Raw genomic sequence first — 15,251 nt, 5'->3', positions numbered from 1 at the left:
TGGGTCCATCTCACTTCGACACCCTTTCTGGCACAAGACCAGGGTGTCCAGCTAATAAACCCTGCCGGCCCTGGGTCCTCCCTTTTCCTCGGAGAGCTCGACTCAGCTGGGTGCCTGGTCTGAAAACAGCGCCTCCTACAGCACGGTGCTTCCACTCACCAGTCCCAGTCAAGAGGGAAGAGCGCCACCTACTGGTCCACCCTCCCCGGTTACAGCAGCAACATGATTTTCCTTAGAGGTCTCCCCTCAAGCCAGGTGGTGGTAATGCAGCAGCAAAACTGGCCTGTGAGATCATAGCAATTCTTAATTGCAGGAGACTGAACTTTAAACCAGTAATGTTATTATATATATATATGGGTGTGTGTGGGGCCCTGCTGGCCGTCTCGGTGTGTTAAAATGGGACAGAATTCACCCCGGGCGGAGCTGCGCAGAGAGTGGGGGCACACCCGCCAGAGGAATACCGGACTAGTACCTCGTTCAGCTTCTTGAACTCAAAGTCCCGACACCACCGTCCCGCAGAGCTCCTTCAGGAATGCCACAGGGACAGTGTCCCAGGGATCCTGTCACAGGTATGGGAAACGAGCTTCTCCGGGATCCGTGGAGAGCCGGGTGGTGCACCGTCTGCGGGCCAGCGGACTCTGAATTCCTGCCACGTGTACAGACAGGGCTGTGAGCACTGAACAGAGCGGGCCTGGCAAGGCTGCGTGTCTGCATACACGCGTGTGTGTGTGCTCCCGAGTGTCAACACTGGTCCCAAGGTGTGCAGCCTGTGTGCTTTCCCCATTATCCAGAGCCTTTTTCCTTTTGGATCAAAAGACAGAAAAAGAACCGGAATATTCAGACTTCTAACAAGGGGAAAGAGAAAAGGATGCTGGGACTGAATTTTAAATCCACGTATGCAGCCAGTGAGCGAGATAACAAGCTCACAACAGATCGATTCACCAATCAACGCCTTTAGGCAGTAAAAGAAGCCAAAAGCTCTTTTTTGCATCAGATTCGTCTATAACAAGTCCCTGCGCTCGCACCCCCCCCCTCCCTCCTTGTGCAGTGCAGAGCGAGTTGCCACGGGAACAGCCTCCCTCTGAACTAGAGAGCCCCTCCTGCATTGCCGTTGCCATGGGGACAATTGTGATGTCCTTCATCCCAGAGAGAGGCCCCCAGATGAAAGAGCTCAAGTAACAGCAGACACCCAGGACCGAGAGCATGGCTGAGCTGTCCCGACAGATTCACTGCTTCTGCCGATGTCGGTCTCCGCCTGGAGTGGACAGCAGCCCACCAGGAACAGTGCACATACCCGAGAGCTGGCTCACCCCCATCTTACACCACTGCAGTAACAGGACACTGCCGACACATCTGGAATTGGCCAGTTCTGACGCTCTGTCCAGTACTCCATATCCTAAAATACTCACACCCCACACTCCGACAGGAGCAGCACAAGCAAGAGACCAAGCCCATAAAAACTGAAACTGGTGTCAAAGTGCACTAAAGCACAGTGAAACTATGGTAAAAGCACAATAAAGATTAGTGGAATCATGGTAAAGAGTAGTCGTGTCCAGTGAAACTGTGATAAAATTACAATATAGTATAAACAACTGAAATAATGTTAAAAGCACAGCAAGGACCAGAGAAATCATGGCTAATGTCCAGTATGGAGTAGTCATAGCCAGTGGGGTTGGGGTAAAAGCACAGTAAAGGACAGTGAAATCAGGGCAGGAACAAGCCGAGGGGACTCCCTGCGGAGAACAGCCCGGGCAGCTCCAGGACGAGTCCAGAACGAGTGCTTTGTGCCCCATTGTCCGAGGGGATTAGTCCCCTCCTGCTGCTGCCCTGGGACCCCTAAACCCCTCTTTTGTGGCAGCGAGGCCTCTCTGGAAGGCAGTGCCCCCCGCTCCCGGGCACAGGCTCTGTTCAAACCCGCTGTGTGGGCACTTTCCTGCCCCCCACCCCCGCGGCCGGACTGCTGACGGCAGGACAACACAGCCTCCCTCCCCAGCAGGGCCTGGCCTCACGCCTCCCCTGAAGCGCTAACTCAGGCCATCCGACAACAACAGCGCCATTGTCACCCCCTGCCTGGGTGTGCGAGGGAAACAAAACAGAAGCAGGAAGAGAGACAGCAGAGAGGAGAGGGCCAGGGCGAGGAGAGAGGAGACGGCCAGGGGAGAGGAGAGAGACAGGGCAAGGAGAGGGATAGGGCGAGGGGAGAGGAAAGAGGAGAGGGACAGGGCAAGAGATGGATAGGGTGATAGGAGGGAGACAGGAGAGGGTCAAGGTGAGAGGGGAAGAGAGGCGCAGTGTCCCATCAGCCCTGGGGAAGCTCTCGGAGTCCTGCTGTCTGTTGGAGGGCCTGGGCTGGTATTAACCACCCCTCCCCTCTCCTGCCCAGCAGGGTCCCACTCAGGTGCGAGTGACAGGACAGACAGCTGCAGCCATGTGCAGCAGACAGACTCCTCAGAGAGGGAGAGGAGCAGGACCCCACAGATACACGCACACAAGACACACTGACCCCCCCAGGACCAGGACTGGACGACACCCTGCAGACACACTGACCCCCCAGGACCAGGACTGGACACCCTGCAGACACACTGACCACCCCCAGGACCGGGACTGGACACCCTGCAGACACACTGACCCCTCCAGGACCAGGACTGGACACCCTGCAGACACGCTGACCCCTCCAGGACCAGGACTGGACACCCTGCAGACACGCTGACCCCTCCAGGACCAGGACTGGACACCCTGCAGACACGCTGACCACCCCCAGGACCGGGACTGGACACCCTGCAGACACACTGACCCCCCAGGACCGGGACTGGACACCCTGCAGACACACTGACCCCCCCAGGACCAGGACTGGACACCCTGCAGACACACTGACCCCCCCAGGACCAGGACTGGACACCCTGCAGACAAGTCAAAACTCACACACCCTGGTCTCACATGGGACTGCACAGCAAATGTACACAATTCATGACACACCAACGTTGACATGATACAGCTTCCTTTTATTCATCAACATAGAATAATTTACATAAAACTCTGCTCTTCAGCCGATGAGGGCGAGGAGATTGGCTCGAACTGCTGAGGAGAGAAAGAGACGGATGTTAACTCATCACTGCCATTAGGACTGTGGATCTGCAGGTCTTACAGGCCAGGGGCTCCCAGCACAGCCTCCATGCTCCTGCAGATCCCATTGGAGCAGCAAGCCAGAGTCACACAGTATGCCATGCACAGTATGCAGGGTGACTGGGGACCCCTAGTGGTCGATCAGCAGTAAGGCAGGCTACGCTCAGAAAGCCTCCCCCAGTGAGCACTGCTAGAGGGATGTCAGGGGTAGATAACCATCAGCTCCAAGGGAGTCTGGACCACTGCTCCGACTGGAGAGATGATGGGACAATAAAAGTGCAAGAGCGTCGGTGAACTGAATCCTGGGAAGGTGCAGCCACGCTGCGAGCCAGTCACTAACGATGGATTTAACTGGGAAGACGAACCGCCCCCCTCCCCCCCCACTGCCACTCACGAGCGAGTCCTCGAAGTCGAAGGTGCGAGCCAGCGGGTTGGCGCAGCGGCGGATGGGGGCGGGGCGCGGGGGGGCGGGGCCGCAGGACGTGTAGAAGGCGCACTCCTCGTCCAGCAGGGCCTCCTGGAGAGACGGGACCAGGGGGCGGGGCCGTCGCAGTCTGGTGCCTGTAGGAGGCGCCGGCGTGCTGCCTGCGGAGCAGATCAGACCAGAATCAGAAATGCAGGCTCACCGGTGAGGTTTGCCGACGCCAGGGAATTCCTCCCCGGAAGCTGCTGCAGGAGTCGTCTGCAAGTCCCTTTAAAAGGGTCACTTCGCATTGAACCCAGAGAGATCTGTACTACGAACTAGCTGCCAGTAAGAGACAAGGCAAGGGCTAACTGAAGACCCTCCAGGCTGAACAGCGGACTGATTCATACAATCAACAGGAGAACACTCTACTGTCAGAAAGGTTTAGTAAATACGGGCTAACCTGGGAGGTGTTTATGCCCCCCATTAAGATCAGAATCCCCTAATTCAGAAATGAAACCAAGTCCTAATTCAGTAATGCCCAAACTTATATAGTTTTGAATAAGTGTATTTCTGTATTTATTGCCCACTCTCTGCTGGCACAATGTAAATACCTCTGAAAGGTTATAAACTGAAAGAAAAAAAAAGGCTAAAACCTTCTGAGCATGGTTTATACATGCACTGCGTGCTCTTCAATTAGTAGTGGTGGAGGAGGGCAGTCCCCATTACCTTTAAAGCACTGTGAGTGGAGGGTCCAGAAAAGTGCTATGTAAGTGTGAGAAATTATTAATTAATAGTAAAGGGGTGACTCGTTGGTACCCGCCTACCTGCGAGCCTCGGAGTCACCTGGGCTGCCTGCTAGAGCACGCTCTACATTTCTCGACAGCAGCCACAGGAGAGAGGGATAGGAAAGGGCAGAAAAAATCCCACCTCCAGGATCAACCGCAATAACCAGAACAGGAGAAGGGAAAACAAAATCCTGTTTTCTTCTGTTGCACAACATGCTGCTCTCCAGCAGAGGCACTGTCTTGGGTGCACCCACTCATGCCCATATCTTCCAACACTGTGATGCCGCTGGGGGTGTGGTCCTCAGACCAGTCCTCTAGAGTAGATAGATGGGCCTCGGGACAAAAGACTCCCCAAAACAGCGCTGCAATTAACTGCGCTTAGTTTATTCAAGCAACAGAAAAAACAAATTCCTATGTCATGGAGGCTTCTAAATGCTGAGGGTAGCTATTCTGCCCCTCTTATGCAAAAAAGAAAAATATCTTGTATTCTAACATGTAGAAAAAAATCTTTGCCGTAATCCGACTCCCTGCTCTGGCCTTTCTCCACTTCGTAGTCCACTTCGGGCTTCTTCGTGCCATTTCCCTTCCCTCTGTCCGGTGTGTCCTTTAGCAACAGCATCTCATCTTTCAGCTTCTTTTAGTCCTGCTATCTTCTCCCCCCCGTGCCTTGGACTCCATATACTGGGCAAGTCTTCAAAACACTCCTTTCACACTATGTGTAACTTAGGCTGACTCTCCCTGGGTTATTTGACTTCTGGCAGCGGCCTCCTCATTCACCGGATTTCTCGATGGTCGTTATTCACAAGTTGGCGGCCCAGGTAGTTGAAGCTTCCCTTTTGACTCGTAGGGTCATCTTCTCATCTCTCTCCGCTTCGCAACTCTGCAATTGATTTACACCTCTCCTCTGCAACGCCTGCGTGCTCCGTTCCAGAAATGACGTCACGCTGCCATCATAGTGCGGCCAAAAAAAAAAAACACTGCAAAAATCCACTCGGCTGTGAAAGCAGCCCGTCTACTGCCTCACCCCTAGTGGCATCACACTGCGTACTGTACCTGCAAGGGCGGGCGCCGTAGGTGGGAGTTTCCCTTGGGGGCATGCCGCTGTCTCCGGAACGCTCTGCTCCACGTCGGGATGCCCTCCGGAGAGGAGGAGGCCCGGCTGCCAGGTCTGGACCCGCCCCTCTCGCCCACTCCCAGGCCCAGCCCGCGGAGCCAGGACACTCTCCTGAACAGCGTCTTCCCTGTGCACCCTGGGACCCTGGGAGAACACTATAACAGACGCCCGGTGGGGGGCCTGCAGAAAGGGCTGGGGGACCCCGGCCCCGTCTCGTTCCGGCAGCTGCCGACGCCCCGTCTCCTCCTCCCTGGGCCCCTGATCTTCTCTCTCCAGGACAGGAGAGGGGGCAGCAATCTGCAAACACGAGACACGCAGCAGCACACTGATAAAACTCCCAGCGCCACCCGTCACAGCAGGAGGACACTCAACACAGAGCAAACTAATACCACCGAGCCCCCATACCCCTGGGGGACTGCTAACCGCGACGTTTGGTTCTTGCTGACACTCAGAGGACGGGAGTCTATACAGCCCATTCTTGACTACAGCTTTCTTACTCATCCAACCCACTCCCTGCTATGTGTCCCAAAAATTGGCTAATGAGCAGGAAAGGCTGACTCGCAGAATCAAAGGCCCACCCCTGTGCTGTCGAGGGAGGTTGAAAGAAGCCATCCTTCATGCCTGCTAAGTGAATTGCTTTAGACAGCATGGCGGGAGGGCAGATCTTACGCCTGAACCGCATTCCCCAGAATGCTGTAAGGGATGAACTGTTGCCTTTGAGGTCTGTAAGCCCTGCAAACTTTGGGATTGTTAAATTGGCTCTAGTGAAAAGGAAAGCGTGTAGTGAAAGGGCTGTAAGGGACTGCACTAAGGAGTCCGTTTACAGGCAATACATTCCTGAAAATTCTCCACAATCATGTAAGGCTGTGGGTGGCAGCTAAGGCTTGCTTACAGAACTATTTTTGTCTCCCTGCGAACTGGAAGGGAAATTTGGATTTCGAGACGCCCCATGTGCTTCCCCAGCTTGTTAGACACCTGCCACAGGTAGGACACCAGGGGGCGGACTACTCTCCAGACAATTGCACAGCACCTCTCAGCTCCAGGGCCGGAGCGGCGCAGGACTCGTCGGACTCACCTCGGACCGCGCGTCAGGCCGCGAGCCCGTCCCGCTCCCGTCCGCGGCACGCTGCTCCTGCTCCTCGAACCGGAGCTCCTGGACCACGCTGTCCTGCTGCCAGGGGGAGGGAGGGGGGCACAGAAGACAGAAAGTCATCCATCAGACAGAGGAGGACCTCCACCCTTTCCGCTCTTCGCCAGCATCGGCCCGAAGAGCTTCGTACTAGACCCTGTGGGACTGTGGGAACGGACGACTGGTTCAGGTGATCGCAATGATCACTTCCCCAACCCCACCCCTGTTAAGCCTCTAAAGCCCAATTAGCCTTCCTCAGGGTTAAGAGAGGAATCCACAGTCGGCACTCACAGAGCCAGATTACAGCACAGAAATAGGAGCTGCTAGGACTTGCCCGACTTAAAACAAGTCAGCAATCTGAAACCCTTTGACTCCTGCCATTATCGTTTACAGAGGAGCCGAGACGTTTGTGTGGTTCTGTAATCGGGCCGTGAAAGGGCAGGAAGAACAGGTGTGCGCCGACACCCGGCTGCAAGTCTGTACTCGTGAAGACGTCCCTTTGGCTCTCGTGCCCTTTCTACTTCCTGTTCTCTGCTCCGCCCACAGGAAACCAGGAGTTGGATTTCTGTTTTTAAAAGGACTGTGCTTTGCCATGTGAGAACCTCCACAGTGCCAGTGTCTCAGGAGTTCAAGTCCTTGCAAAGACTCTTCCTCCCACCCCCACACCCCCACACACCCTTCCCCTCACCTCTTTGTACAGTCCAGGGTCTTTGGAGTAACCCTCAACTCTAGGGGTGGTCCTGAAGACAGGAGTGCGGAAGACGGACTGTCCCAATTTTCTCTGGAACAGACACACAAACTGGCCCTCAGTGCAGTGCTCTAAATACTTGTATTAGGTCCTTTCAAAGTCCTCTCTTCAAGAGTAAAGAGACTCTGCTCCTTCAACCTGTCAGTGCAGGACACTCCCTTCAGACTAAAGAGATTCAGTTCCCTCAGCCTGTCAGAGCAGGATATTGTCTCCAGACCAAGACTCGGGTATCTCTGGAACAAAAGCAGCTTAGACACAACTTTGAACAGTGTAAACTGGCACTAATGAATAAGACAAGTATTATGGTTCTCCTATGCCGTTTTAGGGGGGGCTAAGTGACATTACACCCCAAAAAAGGTGCTATATCTCAGGAACGAAAGTAGTACAAACACTACTTTCAACAGCACAAACCGAGCAATGAGGAACGCGGTGAGTTACTTTGTACTGTTTGTAGGAGCTAAATGAGCACCTACATGGATCATGGAGTTATATGAGGACTTAACATCGTACAATACAATTCTAAAATGACATCCCTGGGCTTACATGGAACACCTTACACACGAAACCTTTTTAACACACGCAAATGTGACAAGAGAAGCTCCGCCTGCCCCTGCCAGGATTCGATCCCGGGCTCTGAGCACATACCGAGACTCCCTAGAAGAAAATTCCTCAGTCCAGGCTGGGCTTCACACGGGCTAAATTTCAGAGGGGTCACGTTATGTCTGTGACTGGCTCTGTTCTATTAGTTAATGTCAAGCTAGAAATTCATAAAGAGTCGGCTTTCATCATTACTGGTGCTTGTTAATCTGAAACCAACTACTGCCTTGAAGTCCAGTTCCCAGCTACAGCTCTGGTGCTACAAGAAAACTGTGGACCCCTGAACCCCCGTGCACTGACCATGGAGCTCGGCCGTGTGTTGGGGACTCTGCGGGGCATCGACAGCTGAGCTGTCACAGCCTGCTCATCGCCTGTGGGGACAGACCAGGAGACAGTCAGGCACAGAATCAGAACCGGGCTGAAGCAGAACAGCAGCAGGGAGGCAGAGACGAGACGGACCTGGGCCTGTCGCTCCTGCCTTCTGGGCCTTCGCCTTCGGGATCCTGCGGGGCTGAAACACAGAAACACAGTGTAACACCAGGCCAGACAAGACTCCAACAAACAGACAAGAACCAGCACCCCCACAAACCCCTCCCAGAGCGAGCCCCCCCCCCCCCCCCCTCCCGGAGCGACCAACCCCCTCCCAGAGCGAGCCCCGCCCCCCCCTCCCGGAGCGACCAACCCCCTCCCAGAGCGAGCCCCGCCCCCCCCCTCCCAGAGCGACCAACCCCCTCCCAGAGCGAGCCCCCCCCCCCCCCTCCCGGAGCGACCAACCCCCTCCCAGAGCGAGCCCCGCCCCCCCCTCCCGGAGCGACCAACCCCCTCCCAGAGCGAGCCCCGCCCCCCCCTCCCGGAGCGACCAACCCCCTCCCAGAGCGAGCCCCGCCCCCCCCTCCCGGAGCGACCAACCCCCTCCCAGAGCGAGCCCCGCCCCCCCCTCCCGGAGCGACCAACCCCCCCCCAGAGCGAGCCCCGCCCCCCCCTCCCGAAGTGACCCACCCCCTCCCAGAGCGAGCCCCGCCCCCCCCTCCCGAAGCGACCCACCCCCTCCCAGAGCGAGCCCCGCCCCCCCTCCCGGAGCGACCAACCCCCTCCCAGAGCGAGCCCCGCCCCCCCCTCCCGGAGCGACCAACCCCCTCCCAGAGCGAGCCCCGCCCCCCCTCCCGGAGCGACCAACCCCCTCCCAGAGCAAGACAGGCCCCGCCCTGCAGGGGGCACACAGACTCACCATGCAGATGGAGCTGCCCCTGACCGAGGCTCTGCTCTGCTCCCCCAGGGGCGCCCTGGCTCTCAGCCCCTCGTTGCGCAGGATACTGCGAAGAGCCTCGGGGTCCGGGGAGAAGGGCACCGAGCCAGCTGAGGGAAGGACAGGCACGGGGTCAGCGGCCAGCCCAGCCCGTCGAGCTACAGCCTTGCTCAGATGCCTCCCTCCTTTCACCACTCCCGAGGTCTAGATTTAGCCTGTCTACAGCTGAAACAGCACTGCGAGGAGATCCACACCGCCGCACCAACGTCTCGCCAGCACGTCTCCTCAGACCACACCGAACCCCAGATCTGCGCGGCTCTTCACGCGAGACGGCCGCCCACCCCGATCCTCGGAGATCCTCAGTCCCCGCCGGCTCTCAGGGGAAAGTTTAACCTCAAGAATCTTTGCAAAGATGTCAAACTGCGGCCCAAACTGCGCGCCCAGCCCTCCGCACGCAGTCGGGACACGACGCTGTGGTCCGGAAGACCCTGGACTCCCTCAGCTACGCGATGGGACGGCCATCGCTCTCAACAGCGCCACCTGCCGCCCGGTTACGCAGGGATCGCAGAGACGCTCCCGACAACGAAGGAGGAAAGGGAGGAGATGTCCGCGGAGTTCGTGCGGTTTGCCATCGCCAAGCATGGATCCCAGGCTGTGCCGCGAGCCGAACGCGGACGTCCGGAGAGGCCAGGTCCCCCGGCAGGCCGGAGCATGACGCGGTGGCGGCCGACAGACACAACAGCAGGCACTGCAAGGAAGAGCCTAGCGCCCCCTACTGGTGAAAGCCAGGAGTATAGCGCTGTGCCAACATAACCCAGATTCTTGCAACTCACTCAACATGACTGGGTCTCTCTAGTGGCCCACGTCTGATACAAAATCGATTCTTAATTAACACGCTGCTGGAGAGGATGCACTGTGCAGTACTCACAGGCAAAAAGAACTGGAGAGCAGGAGTTGAAGAGCAGACTAAATTCTTTGGATTAAACGCTTCTGACAGTTATCTGCAAAGATATGCATGGTGTTTTTGCCATTAGGCAGCTGGTACAAAGCCAGTGACCAAACCAGAAATTAAAACAGAAGCCTGATCTTGAACAGGAGAAAACTCTCGTGACGGAGGAGTCTATCCCATCAGAAACCCAAGAACCAGAACCTCAGTCCGGTTACTCAACTATTCAGCTTTTGGTTGACTTTGGGTTCTGAGCTCAGAACAGAGAGACTGACCTCCATCACTGACCACAGCACTCCGGCCCTTGGACAGCAGCATCTTCCTGGGCTGAAACACAAGGGCACAGTGTGAGCCAGGGCTACCACACACACACACACAGTGAGCCAGGACTACAACAACAACAACACACACACCCCCATCCCTCAGCCACAGAATAACACCATCATACACACACACACCAACACAACCGCAGGGCACAGTGTGAGCCTGGGCTACAGCAACACACAAACACACAACGAGCCAGGGCAACACCACCACACACACCCCTACTTCACAGGTAAAACTGACACCCACATGCCCCCCAGACAAGTACAGCATGAAGACAGCACCACAGACACACCGGGTCAGGAGGAACTCACCATGCAGACAGAGCTGCCCCTCAGGGAGGCCGGGCAGTGCTCCGCCTCGCTGGCCAGGATACGGCGGAGGGCCGCGGGGTCAGGGGTGAAGGGCACGGGCCCACCTGCGGACACACACACACGGGACGGGGTCAGCCACGCCGCCAATAAAAACACTTCCCGCCTGCGCCCACTCCCGGGCATCGAGCGGGACAAAGAGAAGGCAGATGAGTGGGCAGGCCGGATGTGCGGAATAACGAAGAGAATCCAAGAGGCTCTCCGGATACTGGTTCCAGAACGGACCAGGTACTGCACTCCACACAGAGAAACAATTCATGCATAGAAAGACGGCAGACTTAGGGTTTGTCGTTGTGGAATTTAACCCCCCCCCCATAGATGATCTGTAAAAAAAGAAAAGAACGAGACCAGACCAGTCTCCTTACCTGTCAGCGCAGTGTCGGCCGTGTTCTGCGTGATGGGCTCTGGATCAGAACCAGAATTCTCATTCACTGGCTGAACAGAATTCCCAGGCTCCGAGTGTTCGCCCTGGACAAAATTCCCAGTCACAGGTGGGATGCCGGGGACAGAATTCCCAGGCTCCGAGTGTTCGCCCTGGACAGAATTCCCAGTCACAGGTGGGACACCGGGGACAGAATTCCCAGGCTCCGAGTGTTCGCCCTGGACAGAATTCCCAGTCACAGGTGGGACACCGGGGACAGAATTCCCAGGCTTTAAGTGTTCACACTGGACCAAATTCCCATTCTCTAGTTGAACTGTACTCCCAGTCAAAGGTGGGACACCAGGGACAGAATTCCCAGGCGTTGAGTGTTCACACTGGACAGCGTTCCCAGTCACCGACTGCCCTGTCCCAGGCACCTGGGAATAGCTAGCGTGAGGAGCTGGGACAGCACTGTGCCCGGTGCTGCCCAGGGTGGTGTCCGTGTAGTGGGGCAGGACTGCACCCCTGGCAGAATGGCACAGGGCTCGCCGTGCCGACTGGAGCCCAGGGCTGAACACCGGCGTTAAGCACTGGCCAGGTCGGCCAGAGGGTGGGTCTGCAAACTGGACAGTCTGTTTAGCCAGTGGAAAAGCAGCATGATGTGGCAGCCAGCCAACCTTCCTCGATTCACTGGGCCCACAGAGAACTGGGCCACTGACTGGTGGCGATTTCGAGTCCCTGGTTTTAGAAGGGCTTGGTTGTGTAGGGTCCCGTGCAAAGACCCTCCACGAGTGTTCGGTATGGGGAGCACCAACGGGCCTGCGAGGTACAGGCGGTCCCGGGTGCGTTCCTGTTGGGTGTGCAGGCTGCTCTGTGACGCCCACTGCCGGGTTTACACAGAGGACGGTATTTCGTGGCCTTGGATGGGCATCTGTGCTGCCTTCACGAAGCTCAGGCTGCCCCGCGTCTCTGGACAGGGGGCCCAGGGGCCGGGCTGGCTTGCTCGCTGCTGGGCGAGCACACTGGTCCGGACGCGGAGGCTGTGCGGCCCTGTTGATGACTGGTACAGCAGGCTGGGCTCCATCGCTCACGGACTGCACAGCTTCCACCGCCTGGCTAGAGGGCAGCTGTTCAGCTCGGTCCGTCTCAGCCCCTGCTGCATGCGAAAACTTTTTACTCAACAGCGCCGCCCTGGGGGCCGCTGGCTGACTGAAGTTGAAGGGCTCTGGCTTGGTGCACGGCTTCTTTTTTGCTTTGCCCTTAGAATTCGAGAGAGAGAGAGAGAGAGGCATCAGTCACATCCCACCACAAGACAATGCGGGATCTCAGCAAATCTAAAATAAAGAAATCTGGGTTCTGCAAGTCAGGCTCTGCTCGCAGCTACAGATCTGCTGAGCTGGGCCAGCTGCACTCCCTCTCTTGCGATCACTGGATCCTAGCCTGTTCAATATCGTTCACATGGAGCTCTGGAATGCCAGGATTCATGGTGCCCGTGGGTGGGACAGAGGGAGAGAGAGAGACTGGACAGAGGGAAGAGGGGGGCATAGTGTATCCAGCAGGGAGGGAGGACACCAGACAGTGGGAACAGCAGCAGGCCCTTACCTTCTGCAGCCTCTCCTCCCATCGGCGATGAGCCTCCTTGAAGTCAATGGGCAGTCTGGGCTTCTGCGGTCCGAGGGAGACAGGGAGAACCCCCGATTTTCCTCCTGGGGGGATTCCCGTCAGGGGAACACCCCCCCCAGGATGGGGGCAGGCGGAGGAGGGGTCGCAGTTCTCGGCATCGACGCCCCGGCGACGATCCCCAGCCTGGGCCGCCCCCGGTTTGGAAGCGCCCCTCTTTCCTTGGGCAGGGTAGCTGAGGCCGGGCTCTCTTTCCCTGTCGGAGCGAGAGAGAGAGAGGTCGGATCAGCACACTTCCCGCGCCCCGGCGTGCGACTGGCACAGAGCTGCGGGCCCAGTAGACTCACTGTGCGCCGGCGGGGCGGTTCTGTTCGCGCAGGGCAAGGCAGGAAGCCATGGGCTCGGGCAGCGCCTGGGGCGGGGCGGGCCTGTCAGAACAGAACAGAGGCTGCAGTTAGACAGGAACCAGCCTGGCCGCTGGGTTTACCTTAATCCACCGAATCAAGCCCTGGTTTTCTGTATGGGAAATAAAAAAGAACACGCAAAGAGCAGGAGATCAGGTCTGACAGAAAGGCCCACGCATCCAGACTCCGGAGCCCTCGAGAGCTACAGCACGTTAGTGATCGACGCAGGAGAAACAAACACAGGGCTTCCTCCCAGCGGGATCATCGGGGCGCAGAGAAACACCGAGGCCCTGTGTCGCTGGGGACGGCGCCACTGTCCTGAAGACGAACGCTGGGAGCAGCAGCTGCCCCATTTTCAAAGACTTCTTGCCTCAGCGAGCACAAGGTAAGCAGTGCCTCAGGAGCAAAGAGAACAACGAAGGCTTGGTGCAGACCGAACACAGAAATCAGCACGGCATTTCAACCCCGACGCTCCTCCCCAGGCAGCGCTGTGGGGAGCCTACAGGGTTGGCACATCCTGGATAAGCAAACTAGCTGTTGTGGTCAGCAGACATCTTGTTCAGGGTCACATGGCTCTAACAATATGAGCGCTCGTTTGTAAACTCGTTCAGTAATCTAGCGTCGGGTAACTAGTGAGGGGATTAACACCTGGCCCAAGCCTCTTCCTGCAGGAGATCAGATCACTTTATTGGCCCTATACAATTTCTTGCATTAGGAATTTGTCTTTTCATACACCCCAGCTTGCTCTCCATGAGTCACACAGACAGGGAGAGAAGCCTGGGGTCAGAGCGCAGTGTCAGTCATTTACACGGCGCCCCTGGAGCAGCTGGGATTGAGGGCCTTGCTCAGGGGCCCGACAGAGTAGGATTCCTCTGCCAGCAACCTTCCAGCCACAGGCGCAGATCCTGAGTCCTGGAGTCACACCAGTGTGAAGCTCAGAGCCCTCAGGAGTCCCACTCTGGTCTTCACCAGGGGCCACAGTGCCCACAGCAGCTCCACAGCTGACAGGTACCTGCAGGGCAACGCATTCTCTACCTGACTGATGCTTCTCTCCAAACCCTCTTACAGTTGAGCAGTGAAGGTGAAGCATTTTTCCCAAGAGTGAGGGAGCACTTTACATTAAGTACCGCCGTTTGTGCAAGAATGTAGAACAGTGTCCGTCATACACGTTGTGGCACCATGTTGTCAGGAGTACTGTCACGCCTAAGAAAACACGTTACAATCTCGTGTATTATTGATACGTCCCGTCATGCGCTTCTCGGGTTGGCTGGTTTTTTTTGGGCGGTCACGTGCCTCACTGCCCCCAGCCACCCCGGGCGAATGTATTATTTTTTCAAGAAAACGGGTGGTTTTGAGTCTCGCTGTGCCTGAATTCGCCTCCATACCACAACAAACGGGGTGACACACACACGCACTAGTACCGCGGTTCAGGATAATCATAATCCACAGGGGAAACATGGAACAGAACTCTATCACCGAAGCACAGGCGATTAATTACTTGTGTTATTAATCAGCCACCTGAAAGAAAGGGTCATAATAAGGCTGTGCAACGACCACGCTCGGAGAGACACATAAGGAGCGAATGTGTAACGTTTCCAAAGCATAGGTCGACAACAGCTGTACTCACCGTCGCTTGTCTCACTGGAGATTCGTTAGAGCCAAACGCTGCCCGAGTGCAATTATCCGATTCAGTGCCTGCTTGTCTCCTCGCAGTTTTAATTTCTCCCCTACTTCCTGAGACTGGCTGCCGCAGCAAGTTTGTAAAAAAGCAGAGTTCGCCGTTGGACAGACCCGGAGTTCCAGCAGCCAATCAACGAGCTCCGCCTGAGCTTGGCCTACCAGCCATTGGCTGCCTGTTGGCCAATGAGTGTGAGGGAAGGGATGCACTGGCAGCACCATGGTAACGGCGGAACACACTGAGCAGGCGCAGGAAGAGTCTTGGCTACTTTTTCAGCATTGTCCTTTAAAGATGTGTAGTTCATGCTTTAAGAGGATTTGTGCATGAGCAATTGTTTTGTTTATTCGGCACTTTTGCAGGTTGTTTAAAACACCAGTCATTTAGAACATCGAATTACAT

The 15,251-nt window shown here is 56.5% G+C and overlaps 1 protein-coding gene across 3 annotated transcripts; it reads right to left on the bottom strand.

Moving 5' to 3' along the window:
- Positions 1-2,981: 2,981 nt before the first annotated feature.
- On the bottom strand, positions 2,982-14,958 carry troap (trophinin associated protein). 3 transcript variants are annotated; one of them, XM_069187046.1, is made up of 14 exons: positions 14,802-14,958; positions 13,118-13,198; positions 12,753-13,026; positions 11,155-12,409; positions 10,733-10,836; positions 10,370-10,421; positions 9,131-9,258; positions 8,362-8,413; positions 8,203-8,273; positions 7,246-7,338; positions 6,504-6,599; positions 5,368-5,725; positions 3,518-3,708; positions 2,982-3,078 (listed from the first exon to the last, which is right to left on the bottom strand). In XM_069187046.1, the coding sequence occupies exons 2-14, from the start codon at positions 13,165-13,167 to the stop codon at positions 3,025-3,027; spliced, it is 2,778 nt and encodes a 925-aa protein (XP_069043147.1). In that variant the 5' UTR covers positions 13,168-13,198; positions 14,802-14,958; the 3' UTR covers positions 2,982-3,024. The 3 variants fall into 3 exon arrangements, with proteins under 3 accessions (XP_069043147.1, XP_069043149.1, XP_069043151.1); XM_069187048.1 differs by having other exon boundaries at positions 2,982-3,075; XM_069187050.1 differs by having other exon boundaries at positions 6,504-6,596.
- Between the last annotated feature and the right edge of the window lie 293 nt (positions 14,959-15,251).

This window comes from Lepisosteus oculatus, chromosome 1 (assembly GCF_040954835.1).
Source record: "Lepisosteus oculatus isolate fLepOcu1 chromosome 1, fLepOcu1.hap2, whole genome shotgun sequence".
NCBI classification, from domain to species: Eukaryota; Metazoa; Chordata; class Actinopteri; order Semionotiformes; family Lepisosteidae; genus Lepisosteus; species Lepisosteus oculatus.
The sequence above is the reverse complement of the archived record's forward strand: the minus strand, read 5'-3'. Positions and strand labels throughout refer to the sequence as shown.